This window comes from Bison bison, unplaced genomic scaffold (assembly GCF_000754665.1).
Source record: "Bison bison bison isolate TAMUID 2011002044 unplaced genomic scaffold, Bison_UMD1.0 scf7180017858770, whole genome shotgun sequence".
Classification (NCBI taxonomy): domain Eukaryota; kingdom Metazoa; phylum Chordata; class Mammalia; order Artiodactyla; family Bovidae; genus Bison; species Bison bison.
Window position 1 is genome coordinate 339,720 of NW_011489342.1, and position 16,521 is coordinate 356,240.

General features: G+C 37.3%; 1 protein-coding gene across 1 annotated transcript in view; it reads right to left on the minus strand.

The window, feature by feature from the left end:
• Nucleotides 1–16,521, minus strand: part of AVL9 (AVL9 homolog (S. cerevisiase)) — a 58,221-nt gene that overhangs the window by 21,281 nt on the left and 20,419 nt on the right. Inside the window, exons 3-10 of the mRNA XM_010829056.1 lie at nucleotides 14,961–15,046; nucleotides 11,730–11,801; nucleotides 9,148–9,237; nucleotides 8,404–8,470; nucleotides 7,272–7,312; nucleotides 6,018–6,056; nucleotides 1,669–1,738; nucleotides 852–1,384 (exon numbers count right to left, since the gene is read on the minus strand). Of these exons, the coding sequence (XP_010827358.1) occupies nucleotides 852–1,384; nucleotides 1,669–1,738; nucleotides 6,018–6,056; nucleotides 7,272–7,312; nucleotides 8,404–8,470; nucleotides 9,148–9,237; nucleotides 11,730–11,801; nucleotides 14,961–15,046 (998 nt within the window). The remainder of the gene's footprint in view (nucleotides 1–851; nucleotides 1,385–1,668; nucleotides 1,739–6,017; nucleotides 6,057–7,271; nucleotides 7,313–8,403; nucleotides 8,471–9,147; nucleotides 9,238–11,729; nucleotides 11,802–14,960; nucleotides 15,047–16,521) is intronic.

Sequence of the window (16,521 nt, forward strand, 5' to 3'; positions counted from 1 at the left end):
CATAAAGGAAGGTATTTAGAGAAAAACATAAATTTTGTTCTAGTTACTGGACAGATGCATCTGTCTTTCATGGTTAAACTGAAAAGCCATGGATACAAGAATTTAGAACCTAGTATAGGGCCTGGCACGTAGGAAGGTAATAAATACTTCTTTGACTGAAAAATGAAATGGGACTTTTCATCTTCTTCATTACAAAAAATAATTCATGAATGAGAATAAAGTAGCTTCTCCTGTTAGGATTAAAAAAAAAAAAAACAAACCTCAAATGTAGCTTCCAGAATCCTAATATAGTATTACTGACATAAAGAAATGATATCCTAGAAATAAGATACTAAATCAAAGATGCAATTTGTTTTACTATGGTGTGTTTAAATTATTTAAAAAAATTAGAAATACGTTTTGTATGTTTTTCCATAAAAAGATTAAAGATTAATTTTTAAGGCAAGTTAACCAAAACAGTGTATTATATCTATGAAGGGTACTAATATTTAAGTTAGCCATCTAAGCTTTTTATTCTTTCTTATAAAATTGAAGCTTTTGGAATTATGGTATTTTAATATACATTCATTAAATGTAATCAAGGCTGTCTTGTTTTTTTTCCCCTGAAGGTAAACCTGACTAATGAAAAACACACCAAACACAGTGATTGCTGACCTCAGTTTCCAAACTAATCAAAATCCCCTGCAGTCTTACATCATGGTCACAGGTGTCATAGTACTACACATCTGCTATGTTATTTTACACTTTTCAATGAGAATTTGCACACTTAAATGTGTTCAACACTGAAAGTTAAATTCTGAAAGGAGTTTGTGCTATCCTTATGGGCTTTAATGAAGGACGTTAACTCTTACCTTTGTGAAGATGGCCAGGGGCATGCCATACTGGTCCTCCTCCAAGCCAGAAATCAGCCCTGGTATTAGGACCACCTGGCCGGTATTAGCTTGAGGTTGAACAGTAATCGGAGGACTATCTGAGGGCAAAGAGTCCTTTGGAAATGAGTTTGTCTGTTCTGACCCCACCTGTTCTCGTTCTTTCAAGGAGGAGTCCTCTAAGACAGTAGGATCCAAGGTCTCCCAGTCACTTTCTGAAGACTCTGGAGATGGGCGAGAAGGAGGTTTCAGATATTGATTGCTATCACTGGCTTCTTGTTCACTGCTATCATCTTCTACCTGGAACAAAGGTTCTTCAGTTTTGATGGCTGCATCTCCTCCATGGTTTCCCAGGATTTTCTTGACAGTTCCCAAGTTGGTATTTGAAATGTCAGAAGCAGGCACAGAAACAAATTCATCTGCAGGGGGATTACTTTCCTGAAGCCCAGCATCTTCAGACATACTTTTTCGGGGTCTATACTGAGAACTGTCACTGAGTCCATGTTCAATCATGCCTAAAACATACAATATTGGAGAATAGTTTGGCTTAGAAAAAGATATCAGAAAATAAGAGCTGTGTGTTCTGCTTTAAATAGTGGAACTCCTATAAAAATTTTTAAAGAGCTATGCTTACTCAAATTTTAATTGAAAAAAAGAATCTCAGACAAAAGAAAAATCTATTGTCAAAGTAAAAATATCCTATTAAAATAGACGGTGACCCTAACCACTCTGTCCTTGAAAATTTTTATCATTCAAAGGTCCAGAATAAGTAAGAGAATGGAAACTGCTACCCTCTTACCTGGAAAAAGGGATAACACAGTCATCAGGGCACCCACCAATTTATTCACTGGAGAAATATAAAAGAGAACCTGAAATGGAGTCAATCAAAATTAAATTAGAAAATCCACAAGTCCACAATGACACTTTTTAAAAAAGAAAAAAGCAAAGAAGGGAGAGAAGAAAACTCTTCTTTATGGAAGTATAACAGCTAATAAATACAGAATTTATGACAGAATCAGAAAACCATGGTTCAAGTAAAAATTACCAACGGATGCTGAAACTATTGTGCAAGGCTCTTGGGCAACAGGATATTTATTCATATTAGCTTCAAATTTATCATCCCACAGTTCACCTATTAATTGCAAAGGAAAATAACAAGTACTAATATGAAGAAACCTGGCGATCACCACCTTAGTCAAATGATCAAACTTCATATCACCAATAAGAGAAAAAGCAGTTATGGGCCTCCAGTTATGATGCCCCAGGAGGACACATCACTACCTATACAATATTCTTGCCAAAAAAGTTTAATCTGAAATGAGAAAAAGGAAAATAATCATACAAATCTAATATAAAAATGCAACTAATCTGGATTATTAAAAAAAAAAATCCGTGTTATAAAAACAGAGAAACAAAACAAGAAGCGAGGTGGTAGAACTGTTTGAGATTAAAGAGAGCTAACAATGCAATACATGATCCATGGTCCCCAGATTAAGAAAAGCAAACAGTTTATAGCACATTATTATGATACCTAGGGAAATCTGAAAAGGCACTGTACATTAGATATCATTTATTATCTCAGTGTTAAATTTCTCGAATAGGAAAATACTTTTGTTATGTAGGAATATACCCTATTCTTTTTTAAAAGGTTTTATTTATTTACTTTTGGCTGTGCTGGGTCTTCATTGTTGTGTGGGCTTTTTCTTTAGTTGCAGAGAGCTGGAGCTCGGAGAAGGTGATGGCACCCCACTCCAGTACTCTTGCCTGGAAAATCCCATGGATGGAGGAGCCTGGTGGGCTGCAGTCCATGGGGTCGCACAGAGTCGGACACGACTGAAGTGACTTAGCAGCAGCAGGAGCTACTCTCCAGGTGTGGTGTGACAGCTTCTCATTGTGGTGGCGTCTCTTGTGGAGCATGGGCTCTAGGGCTCACAGGCTTAGCTGTCCCACAGCATGTGGGATACTCCTGGATCAGGGATTGAACCCATGTCTTCTACATTGGCAGGTCGACTCTTTACCACTGAGCCACCAGGGAAGCCCCAGGAATATACCTTTACTCTTAAGAAATATATCTGAAAATGTTTAGGGATGAAGTACTGTGGTTCTACAAATTAGTTGAAAATTATTATGATTCAGGGGGAAGAATGAATGTATATAAAACAATGTAATGCAGAAGTGGCAAAATGCTACAACAGATGAAGGATGTAAAGTGTCCATTATAAAATTATTCCATCAACTTTCTTGTAGGGTTTTCAGAATAAAAATTGAGGGATAGGGTTCAGTTAGATATACAACTACAACTAACACTAGTGATAATTAAATGAGATGAAAAAACAAGCATATAGTTGCTGAGGTGAGTTTTTTTTCTTTATTTTAACAATTAAATCATTTAGTAGCACGAAGTCATATCTAATAAAGCATGGTGCCCACAATCACCTGTGCTCTCCTTAAACATTGATGATTTAAGGAGTAGTGTGCAAATACAGAGAAACCAAGACTTGCATTAAAGGATGTCTTTACCAAGTGAATATAAAAAGGGTATACCTATGATTTGCCATGTTAAATAAAGTCTACTTGATCATAAATGTGGCTAGACTAAGTATTATTTTGCAAAATTTTTTTTTCAGATATATGTAACCATGTGTGCTGCGTTGAAAAACATTTTTTTACAATTATAAGTTGCAATAAAAATTTGAAACTTACAACTAAACAACAAAAAACCAAATCTGATTAAAAATGGGTATAGGATTAGGGAAGACATTTCTCCAAGGAAGATATACAAGTGGCCAACAAAAACATGAAAAGGTGCTCACATAACTAATTATTAGGAAAATGCGAATCAAAACCAGGAGATACTACCTCACACCTATTAGGATGGCTACTATCAAAAAACAAGCAAATAACAAATGCTGGATAGAATGTGGAAAAATTGGAACCCTTGTGCACTGTTGGTAGGAATGTAAAATGGTGCGGCCACTATGGAAAACACATCAGTTCCTCAAAACATTAAAAACAGAACTACCATGTGATTCAGAGATGCCACTTCTAGGTATACACTCCAAAACACTGAAACCAAGGCCTTGAAGACATTTACACAGACCCATGTTCACAGCAGTATTATTCATGAGAGCCAAAAGGCGGAAGCAACCCAAGTGTCCATCAATGAATGAAGGGATAAAAAAATGCTCTATGTACATGCAATGGAATATTATTCATCCTTAAAAAGGAAGGAAATTCTGACATCTGTTGTACATGGATGAACCTTGAGGACACTGTGCTAAATGAAATAAGCCAAACACGTATGATTTCACTTGTGAGAAACCTAGAATAGTCCAGTTTATAGAGACAGAAAGTACAAGGGTGGTCGCCAGTGGTGGGAGAAGGGGTGAAAGTGGAGTTATTGTTTAATGGGTAGAGTTTCGGTTTTGCACAATGAAGAGAGTTCTGAGGACAGATGGTAATACCACAACAACGTGAACACACTTAATGCTATGAAACTGCACACTTGAAAATGGTTAAGATGGTTAATTATATGTTACATGTATTTTACAACTAAGAGCTTTTTTTAAAGGTTGAAATACTGCACTAGTACATGCTTCATTCTTTTTTTTAAATTTACTCTCCTGTTTGAAGAAAGAATACATATTCATTCAGAAAACCAGAATAAAGAAAAGTATTTCCTTGTTAAAAAATATGCATGGTCACCAAACTGTTGCTGTCTTTCCTTCCAATCTCATTTAAATGAATAAATACATTTATTTATAAAATCAGAATCCTGGGCTTGATATGTAGTTGGATCACCATTTTTCACTTAACATGCTATGAAACATCTTTCCAATAATAAAACCACTCAGAATCTTTTTTGTTGTTTGGAATTATATACAAGATAAATCAAAACTTAAGTTATCCATTGATAATTTATTATTAAAAATGATTCTGTGAAAGAATCTCTTGGAGCTCTGTGTCAACTCAGATAAATTCTGGAAAATAAATCTCTTAAGAGGACAATTACTGGGCCAAATGGATAAACATTTTTATGATAATGAATTATACTGGACATTGTGAATGACTGACCTTCCAACATCCATTCCATCTCTATTGAGCACAGTAATAGTGACCACAGATCCAGGGATGGCTCCTGACTAGTCTAAACCAGAGGTCAGCAAACTTTCTATAGAGGGTGAGATAGTAAGCATTTTTCATTTGTGGGCCATTTGGTCTCTGTTCCAACTACTTAACTCTCCCACTGTAGTGCAAAGGCAGCCATAAACAATAAGTTGAAGAATGGCTGAAACTGTGTTCCAAGAAAACTTCATTTACAACAATAGCTGGTGGGCCAGATTTGGCCCTTGGGCTTAAGTGTGCAGACCTTGGTCTAAAATCCCATATAATTTTTTATCTAAAATCATGGTAATCCCATCCCTTTGTACCAGAGAGTGCATCTGGAACCCAGACTTAAGCCAATCAATACAGGCATTTCTTTAGCAACAATTATTAGTTCTGAGTAGGCATATGGCCTCACAGGCCCAAATGAATTGAAGGGAAGAATTCTCATTAAATTAGGGAAAAGATATTATCTCTGCCACTAGCATATAGCTGAGGCAGCATATAGCTCAACTACTGTTGGCAGTAATCCTATACTACAAGGGAAATCAGGCTCAAGATACAGCTAGCACTGTGGACTGCAGAGCAAAGAGATGAAAAAAATCTAGGTAATTAATTATATTATCAAACCATTCAGTCAACATACTCTCAAGTCTGAAGCAAGCCAATACATTTTTTAAGTCAATTTAGACTGAGTTTTGAGGACTTCCCTAGTGGTCCAGGGGAAGACTCTGGACTCCTACTGCAGAGGGTGCAGGTTCCATTCCTGGTCAGGTAACTAAGATTCCGCATGCCAATGCAGCACGGCCACATATGCATACATACATAGAGTTCTCTATTACCTATATAGTCAAAACAACCTTGATAACTGAATACTATCAAACTGCCCCCAGAAAACACTGCACGAATTCACACTTCTATAGTAGTAAAAAAGAATACGTACTTTAAGCTCACCACAATTTGATAGCCAAAAAAGTCTTAATTTATACTTTAGTTTTAAGAAATGTCAATAAATGTTAAATATTCCATCCATTCAAATCTCACCTTTTTTTCAAGAAGAATTAGTTTAAATAGGATTAGAACCTGAAGAAAGAGAAATAATATTGTATTAAAATAAGAAATCCAAGCCTATTATTCATTTGCCTTTGTCCTTCCTCAAACATAACCATGTAACATTGAGTCAATAATATTAAATAATTCTAGTGCTTTAAAAATAATTGAAAATCATGAACTTATACTGAGAAATTAAGTATCTGAGTTCTCTAAAAAATGTGATACTGCTGCTGCTGCTGCTAAGTCGCTTCAGTCGTGTCCAACTCTGTGCAACCCCATAAATCACTATCAAATTGGACTTTTGGGAGGAAGTTGTACCATTTTTTGCTTGAAATATCTGCAAGCCCATTAAAGGGAAGGTACTTTTCATTTACTTCTGTTTGTCCAGGGCACTCACAGAGCAGACACTCACTATATGTGTTAAGGGAACAATCAATGCGTGTATGCCCCAGTCAAAAGATGTTAAGTATAGATATTTTGCTGGAAAATGTTTCACTCTCAGGGCAGCATACAAAATAGTCTACAAGATTAATTAAAACGTATTTCTTTCACATGTTGTATACACACACACACACACACACATACAAATATACACACAATGGACTACTACTCAGGCATAAGAAACAATGCCATTTGGAGCAATACGGATGGACCTGGAGATTATCATACTAAATGAAGTAAGTCAGAGGGAGAAGACGAATGCCACAGGACATCACTTACATGTGGAATCTAAAATACAATGCAAATAAACTTATCCATGAAATCGACTCACAGGCTTACAGAACAGATTTGTGGTTGCCAAGTGTGTGTGGCGGGGGTTGTGAGGAGTGATTGGGAGTTTGAGATTGGTGGATGCAAACTATTACGTACAGAATGGATAAACAAGGTCCTGCTATATAGCATAGGGAACTATTCTCAACATCCTGTAATAAACCATAGTGAAGAAGAATAGAATAAAATAAAACATGTTTCTTTCCACTCTAATTTCATAATATCCAAAATATCAACAACTGTATAAAAAAGTATCCTATCCTGCACTGAAATAAACAGACACCGTGTACTTTTAGAAATTTCTATTATATAAGCACTACCAACACTTTTAACTTTCTATCATTATGACAGCTGTCTCAGAAAAATTAAAACATGGTTATGCCATAATCTGCATTAGACCATGCAGTTCATGAAATCTGCCTAGTTAAATGAACATAATTTGAGTACATCATAAATTTAAATAAGGTATCATACCTTGTGTCGAAAATGAAGCACAAGATCCCGAGGAGATAAACCTATAATGTTAAAAAAAGAAAAGAAAAGCTAATCTGTGACTATAACCTACTGTTTTTGTCAAAGGAAGTTTTAATCTCCTCCAAAAAGTTAGGTAAAAGTAGGGCTATGCAAAATTTAAATATTTATGTAATATCTGATTATGTACACATACAAACAGAACTTCAACACTGTCAGACAGAACGTCCTGAAATAATGGAAATATTCTAAATCTACATTGTCCAATAGAGTAGACGTAAGTGGCCACTGAGTACTTGAAATACAGCAACTGACAAACTGATTTTTAAATTTTATTTAACTTCTATTAATTCTAATCTAAATGTAAACAGTTATTTGTGTCTAGAGGCTCATGTTGTGGCTGTGCAACTCTCACACCTTCTCCCCATTCTAAAGCCATCCTACAAATTACACAAGTTTAGAAATCATGAGGCTTTACTTCACAGTAGCAGTCAATCATTTAAACAAGGTTTTTGGGCACTATACCCCATAGGTATTATTTCTGAATCACAGGCTTCTCTTATCGCCTGTCGTAAGACAAGATAAATTTATTCAGAGAAAAATATATCCTCCGAAAAGGAGTTTTATAACCAGTTCACATTACACATGAGACTGCAAAAGTGAACCTAGCACAGTTTGGCTACTTTATGCTAAAATTCGAAGTGAGTGAGCACAAATCACTATGTGATCAAGATGTGATCATGATTCTTTTTAAAAAATAATTAGGAAAATGACTTTTACTGAGTGCCTGACACACCAATGGATGTTCTTGGTTGTGAAAATAGCATAAAACTCCCACTTGAAAAATCTTGGAATAGAAAGACACTAATAAGCAGATCTCTCTCTCCCTCGCTCTCCCTCTGTGTTATGACAAGGAACTGACCTGATCAGCATTAACGTAAGGAAAAGAAAAAACTTCCATTATTATTCTGAAAAGCTGAAATATGCTTTATACAATAATGCTTCTAAATTTTGGTTGGAGAATTTAGATACCATATAGAAATGTAACTCTGATCATGAAGTTTTACATGCAACCAACATGCCAAACAAAAAGAAAAGAGGGCATTTCTTCTGACTTGTAGAAAAAGCGACTTACCAAGATATACCTGGGATCCTTCTAACGAAGTTCCTCCCAGGGAACTATTCATATGTTCATAGAGCTCCTATAAAATAAGATTCAGTTTAGAACACTTTACCATCAGTTTAGACACTGCATCAGAAATAGAATGACCAGGAGAAAACTGGTTCTTTGAAGCAGTTTTGTCTCTTTGAAACTCTGCCAGTTTCCAGCACTCCTTCTTTCTGTACCTCTATATTTTAGAGTTTGATCCATTCCCATGGTGGTATGGATTCCTAGGATAAATTCCCTCTGTGTCCTTGCTAAGTAACTGTCTCTCTCTCACTAGAATCCAGGGGAGATCCATGCTGTATACAATAATGGCAGCCTTGAGAAAAACATTATTCTTCAGTAAAATAGTCATGTAGTTTTTCTGTGCTTTTTGATATGGGAGTTAGGATCCAGAAGCCTGATATATAAACACACGGTGCAGGGTATTAATGAGATAACAATTGTAGAGAAGCAATGCCATAGCAAAAGGGCTATTATCCACTAACAGAAATATTTGTTATAATCAACTGTAGTCATCATTTCCTAATAAAAGATAGTTTTGTTAAATTTACTAAGTAGAAATTGTACATTTTGGGCAGATCTTTGGCCCTTCAATGTTATTTTCAAAGAAGAATGTCTTTCTTAAGTTAATAAATCATCTCTCACAATATTAAAGATCTACTTGATTCATGAATCTGTCTTCAGACACATCCATGGAGGATAAAAAGTTACCTTTAGAATGGAAATTTGTGAAAAATCCTTCTCTTCAAAATATGCATGTGTAATGAGTTGAAGTTTTGCTTGGAGTAAGCCATAGAGAGGCTTAAAGAAAAAGAGAGATTACCATTAGTTTGATAATAGTAAAAACAAAACAAACACCCCACAATTTTTTAACTTGAAAAGACCAGAAAGGAAAAAGTTACTGACAAAGTTAGTATCTTATTATTGCCTGGAGAATCCCAGGGACAGAGGAGCCTGTTGGGCTGCCATCTATGGGGTTGCACAGAGTCGGACACAACTGATGCAACTTAGCAGCAGTAGGAGTAGCATTCACAGTTGAATGTTGTTAAGTCATGTGTTCTAGTTCCTGGGGTGCAGGTACAAAGTAACCACTACTCAGAGCACTGGGTTGAGACTGTGGGCACAGACCTCCGGCGTGTTGCTCTGGTCACTCAGTCACATAACTCTGGGCACTTAACCTTTCCACATCTGCTGCCTAATGTAAACACAGGTATATGGAAGGATAATCCCATGGAGAGAGGAGCCTGGCAGGCTACAGATCAAGGGGTCACACAGAGCTGGACACGAGTGACTGACTAACACTTTCACATTGAAAAGCACTTACTAGACTATGTGGCTATAGAAAGCACTTAAATGTTAGCCATTAGTATCATACAATTTAAAACATCGTAATTCTGCACACTGTTCTGCTAGGCTGTGGTTACATTTAATCATCCTTGCAGCACTCAGTTCTTATATCTAGTTGAACACTCATGATTAAGTTCATTTTGCCTTTTTTGGCCTTCAGTAGGGGCTTAAAATCTAAAAAAAACTACTAGTCTGTGTCCTTTATTATATTCTATATAATATTCTTTTGTGTATCTGAAAACAAAGTTACTCCTTAATTCTTACCTATTTAAAACCCTCTTCCTACCATTTCCATCCTTTTATGTTCTTTTCTTATGCTGGGAAAGATTTAAGGCAAAAGGAGAAGAGGGCGGCAGGGGATGAGACGGTTGGATGGCATCTCTGACTCAATGAATTTGGGCAAACTCCAGGAGATAGTGAAGGACAGGGAGGCCTGATGTGCTGCAGTCCATGGGGTCGCAAAGAGTCGGACATGATCTAGCGACTGAACAACAATAAAATGTTCTTTTCTAGATGTTTTCTGGTTTCTATGTCCTTTTCAGGATGCAGAAACTAATGATGCATATATTCTCTAACTAGTTAAAACAAGTTAATAGTTTTATCCCCCAGTATCCCAGTTAATGAGCTTTCCTGGTGGCTCAGTGGTAAAGAACCCGCCTGCCAATGCAGGAGATGTGGGTTTAATCCTTGTCGGAGGACATGGCAACCCACTCCAGTATTCTTGCCTGGAAAATCCCATGGACAGAGGAGCTTGGCAGGCTACAGTCCCTGAGGCTGTACAACTTAGCAGCTAAAACAACAACAAAAGTCAATAAAAATCATTATGTTTCAATGTAAGATAGCAATCAGAAAAAAAATATTAAAGTACTGATTAAGAATCTCAGAAGATATTTATTGAATGAATAAACATCAACCAGAGCACTCTGTGCTAGACTCTGGCAGGCAACAACAAAAATCCTGGTTAATATATCATTATTACTATCTAAACCCACTCCAGTGTTCTTGCCTGGAGAATCCCAGGGACGGGGGAGCCTGGTGGGCTGCCGTCTATGGGGTCACACAGAGTCGGACACGACTGAAGTGACTTAGCAGCAGCAGCAGTAGCAGCACCAAACATATTTTTAAACATAGGCTAAAAGGCAGTATGAACCATCAGATATTTCTATGTGAGCCAGCTCTCTCCATCTCCCTGCCTGTTTTATCTGTCCAATAAAACTGGATTTTCACTGCAATTTTATCGTTAGCAGTTACATGTCTCTGAGAGACATTTTTTGTCTGAGATGTAACTTTATTTGTGAAACAAGAACAGTAAATACTTAGATCTCTCTTCTTATGAGGTTTAAAATGACAAGGCTATCTAAAAAGTGCCTGCTATAGAATATCTGACATACAGGCACTTGATAAATGGCACCATTATTATTGTTCTTTGAAGAATGATTGTTCAGGAAGCCTTTCAAAATGGTGTATTCGTCCAACATTCAGCACTCCTATACATTGGTCATCTGGTCCAGTATATAAAAAAAATTCACTGATATATATTTTTTCGGGCTACCCTTCGAGAAACTGTGTACAGGAATCGGATTAGCAATCTACCAATTTTCTGATATTAAAGTCTTTTATAATCATTTCTTTTCTAGGAGACTATTCTTGCCCTATGTTTAAAATTACTATCTGGGAAGAAATACCCTGATCCTTCAGATCCTATTAGTAAGGTCCATATTATTAAATTATTTTTAAAAATATTTCTCTATTTAGCTGTGCCGGGTCATAGTTGTGGCCTATGGGATCTAGTTTGCAGACCAGGGACCAAACCCCCTGCAGTGGAAGCACAGCGTCTTTACCACTGAACGGCCAGGGAAGTCCCTCTCCTCATTCCAATAATGCTTTATTCTCAAATAAAAAGCTGCCATGAGTGTTTGATATTAACAGGTTATTTAGTCACTTACCAGCTTGCTTAGAACACAGACACTTTTTTGAACAGTCTCTCTGGTGATATCTGCTTGCCGTACTTTCAATGCCTATTATAAACAAATAGTCACTATTAGAAATTTTTCATGGAAATATTTAAAAATCATTGTTTCAATATAAGATAGCAATCAGGAAAAAAATACTTGCACTTAATAAATTTAAAAGTACTTACTGAGAATCTCAGAAGACATTTATTGAATGAATAAATGTCAACCAGAGTACTCTGTGTTAAGACTCTGGCAGGCAATGGGAATGTAAGAGTGAGAGACCGTCTCTGCTCTCAAGGAATTTATAGTCTGGTGGAGAATACTTTATGCGTAAATTGCCACAATCATAATGCAAACCAGTCATCCTTGGTTCCAGTTTTAAAATGGATACTCCTTTCAGAGACTTTTGTTTCTGGTGAGAAGGGGATAGTTTAAGAGCTTGTTTCTCCAGAGATGGAAGAATCGTCAGCAGTTTTGTTATGGTGGTTATTCTCCACTGTTGGGAGTCTGTCCTGGCACACCTGTATCGTACCGTAGTCCAGTTCTGAGCCAAAACTCAGGTCCTGGTGATTTTGAGGATGACCACATAAGATTTCTGCAGTTCTCTGCTAGGAAACAAGACTTGATCAACCCCAGGAAAGGCTGTGAGGGCAGTAAGAGCGACTCTTCCCCGTCTCATGTACTGCCTGACATCTCCTTGGCTCTGAGTCTTCAATTGCCTGAGAACTGATGATCTGTTGTTAAATTACATTGAGAGTAGAGCCTTTCTTCAATCTGCTTCTACCTCTTTACCTTTATTGGATTCATCCATCAGGTCTCACCTTTGTTCAAAGGGAATGAAAGGCTTTCTCCTAGGCTCTATGGCCTCTGATGTCTGGTTTATCTGTCTAGTTATCAGAAAAGGAGAGAACAGCTTGGAGAAATGGGCAACCCTAATAGACTAAAGTGGGTCAGACTCAGGAGGTAAGGGAGACAGGCAGTATGGAGTGCCACTTAAAGGATGTCTAGGCAGAGCATGAGAACTGCTGTTAATAACAACAGTACTGGAGAAATAATTTTACTAGTGATTATACAACTTATTGGAGAAAGGAATGGCTACCCATCCCAGTATTCTTGCTGGGAGAATTCCATGGATAGAGGAGCCTGGCAGGCTACAGTCCATGGGGTTTCAAAGAGTCAGATACAACTGAGCAACTAACACACACACATACAATTTACAGGGGTAAAAGGTGGTAAAAGGAACAGATTTCCAAGAAAAGGCAGCAGCTTGATTCATTCCATCTAGTAATATCAATGTGCAAGGGTAACAGTATGTGAAGAAATCAAATACAAATTCTCAGATTTCTTTATCTCTAAATTCAGTTATTCATTTGAAGGGCTTCCCAGGTAGCTCAGCTGGTAAAGATTCTGTCTACAATGCAGGAGACCCTGGTTCGATTCCCGGGTCAGGAAGTTCCCCTGGAGAAGGGATAGGCTACCCACTCCAGGAGTTTTGGGCTTTCCTGGTAGCTCAGACAGCAATGTGGGAGACCAGGGTTCGATCCCTGGGTTGGGAAGATCCCCTGGAGGAGGGCATGGCAACCCACTCCAGTATTCTTGCCTGGATGATCCCCATGGACAGAGGAGCCTGGCGGGCTACGTCCATGGGGTTGCAAAGAGTCAGACACGACTGAGCGATTCAGCACAGCACAGAAGTCACCTGAACCACAAACATTTACAATGTGTGTCCTTGGTTCTAGGCCCTGTGCGTGGAGGGTTATTTCATGTAGTTAACTAGCTTGTTTATGCTGGAATTTACTTATTACTTTCTAATGGTTCAGGGAAACACACACAGACAAAGCAAATGTAGTAGAATATTAACAATGGCTGAATGTAGATGGTTGGTATACAGGTATTTACTGTACCATTCTTTTAATTTATCTGTGTTTGAAACGTTCATTATAAAAATTGAAAGAAAAATTTTTATGACTAAGTTAATTACCCACCTGAGGAAGCTTTTAAAACTTTGTGATCGCCTAGGATCAATTATTAGAGATTCTAATTCAGTTTGTAGAAGGAAAGGCCCAGCAATTATGCTTAAATTAAAAAGCTTCCAGGTAGTTCTGGTTAAAAACCAGTGTTTTAGAGCAGTGGTTCATCATCTGGCCTGCATATGAGAATCACCTGGGGAGCTTTTAATAATCCTGATGCCAGAACATTAACTCAGAATCTCTGGAGTGGGGACCCAGTCATCCCTACTTATCTAAAACTCTCCAGGTGATTCCAATGTGCAGCTGAGAACTACTTCAGGCTTCCCAAGTGGCACGAGTGGTAAAGAATCTGCCTGCCAATGCAGGAGACCTGGGTTTGACCCCTGGGTTAGGAAGATGCCTTGGAGAAGGAAACGGCAACCTACTCCAGTATTCTTTTTTTAAAAAATTAATTTATTTATTTTAATTGGAGGCTAATTACTTTATAATATTGGCCTACTCCAGTATTCTTGCCTGGAGAATTCCATGGACAGAAGAGCCTGGCGGGTTACAGTCTGTGCGGTCACAGTCGTACATGACTGACACATACCAGTACCACTACTTCAGAGTATTAATGATTTCATAAAAGGAAAGCGATCTACTCAGAAAAGGTATCCCCACTGCAAAAAGAATGGTGGTGCTCAGAAATACAGCAGGAAAGGTGAAGCTACCCATCTCGGTTTATTTGAATTTATTAATCAGAGCTATTATACTAAGTTAGGCATTAAGAGGGCAGGTAAGTTTAAGAATGATCAAAATCTTATAGATAATTAAGATAACTTGTGAGTAGTTTGCAGCTACTGTCAGTACTTTCCACTATTTCTAGAAAGCTTCTAAAAAAAAGAAAAACACTCATTACCGTTCCTTTTTTTAAGGTTTCATACCAAACATTAGAAATAGAAAACTCAAGGATACCATGAAATTGAAATACAGTATTCTGAAGATAAATGGATAGTTTAGGTATCACTATCTAAAAACAATGTACCAAACATTATGATACAAATATAGTCACTAATCTCAACTTAGAAAAACATTCATGTGAATTAACTGGTACAGTAGAGAAAACAGCTAAACAGTTTATAAAAATTTAAAACTATATTACAGGTACCACATAAAAGATAAAGGCTTATGTATTTCCCCAGATTCTACATCTTAAGTGGCCAGTACAAGGAGTTTTCAAGTGTTTTTTTGCTTTTCATTTTAACTGTCTTACCTTGGCTTCAATTTGTCGATAGCAAGAGATACCATATATAGTGGCTCCATTTCCATTTCTGGGTGGCAAGTGAAAAAACACAGTATCTAAGAGATATACAGAAAAATGTAAATACCAAAGTAGACTACTTATATTTAATAATCAACTCTGACATTAGTATAATGCAGTCATTGAAACAAAAATGACGAAGTAACAGGAACCCATGTCAGATTTATTTCTAGCATCAAACCACTAGTTTCTTAGAATTCCTCTCACTGCCTTTCAGTGTATACTCATCACACAAAAAGCTCTAGAGGCTGAATTGTAACAGGATGAATTGAGACTACAGCTGCCCTTCTCAGAAAATACGTTATTATACAGGATTATCCCAGATTAAAAGAAAGTAAAGAATCATACAAACCAAAGGCAACACAGAAATTTTGAACAGATCCAGGAAATTCTTAGGACAATTGAGGAAATCTGAATGTAGGCTGGATAGAAGGTGGTATTATGGAATTACTGTTAAATCTCTTAGCTGTGGTAAAGGTCAAATCCAAAGTCATCCCAGGAATGATCTTATTTTTAGAAAATGTCAGCTGAAGTATTTACAGATAAAGCGTCATGATGTTTACAACTGACTTTCAAATAGTATAGGCAAAACCATGAAAGTGTTAGTTGCTCAGTCGTGTCTGACTCTTTGAAACCCCATGGACTACAGCCTGCCAGGCTGCTCTGTCCATGGGATTCTCCAGGCAAGAATACTGGAGTGGGCAGCCATTCCCTTCTCCAGGGCATCTTCCTGACTCAGGGATCGAACCTGGGTCTCCAGCATTGCAGGCCAATTCTTTACCATCTGAGCCACCAGGGAAGTATAATATAGGCAAAACCATAGACATATATAAAGAAAATCCGTCAAATATTTACTATTCTTCCAACTTTTCTGTATGTTTAAAAGCTCTCATACTAAAAATATTTTTACAAAAAGATTTGTGAATTGGCTATTCCCGGATACAAAATAAAAAGTTAAAAAGGTTTGTGAGGTTAAAAATACAGCATTTAAATTTTATGTTAAACTGCATAGTAGGATTTGCCTCATTTCATACAAAAAGTAATAAATTTTAGAAAAACAAGCAACCAAACCAAGTTTAATCTGGTGTCTTGGAAGAGCCTATAAAACCATGATAAAGCATATTTCTTCATTAAGCCATTCAAAGCACTCATGTATAGGGTGATAGGCGATTCCATACTAACTTCACAGCGCTGCTTTCTTTGAGGGTGTTAACACGCTCCTCATGCATGAAAACTTTTAAGCAGACTGTGATGGCAATGCTTCAGGAGGAGAAACAACCCCAGGTGTTTTCAGGTGGGCACTGGGAGATGAAGCTAGTCAACCTGTAGCTAGAGCTTCAGTCAGCCTGCAGCTGGTGCAGGTAACCTTCCTGAGTTTGCCTCTGAGAGGAGTCTGAGGTTTAAATACCGAAAGTGCTACCAATAGCAGATGTCCTAATATGGCTAATCACTTACCTTGGCCAGAGCTCTTGGCAAAAGAGTGGCCAATGTTCACCAACCACTGCCAATATAA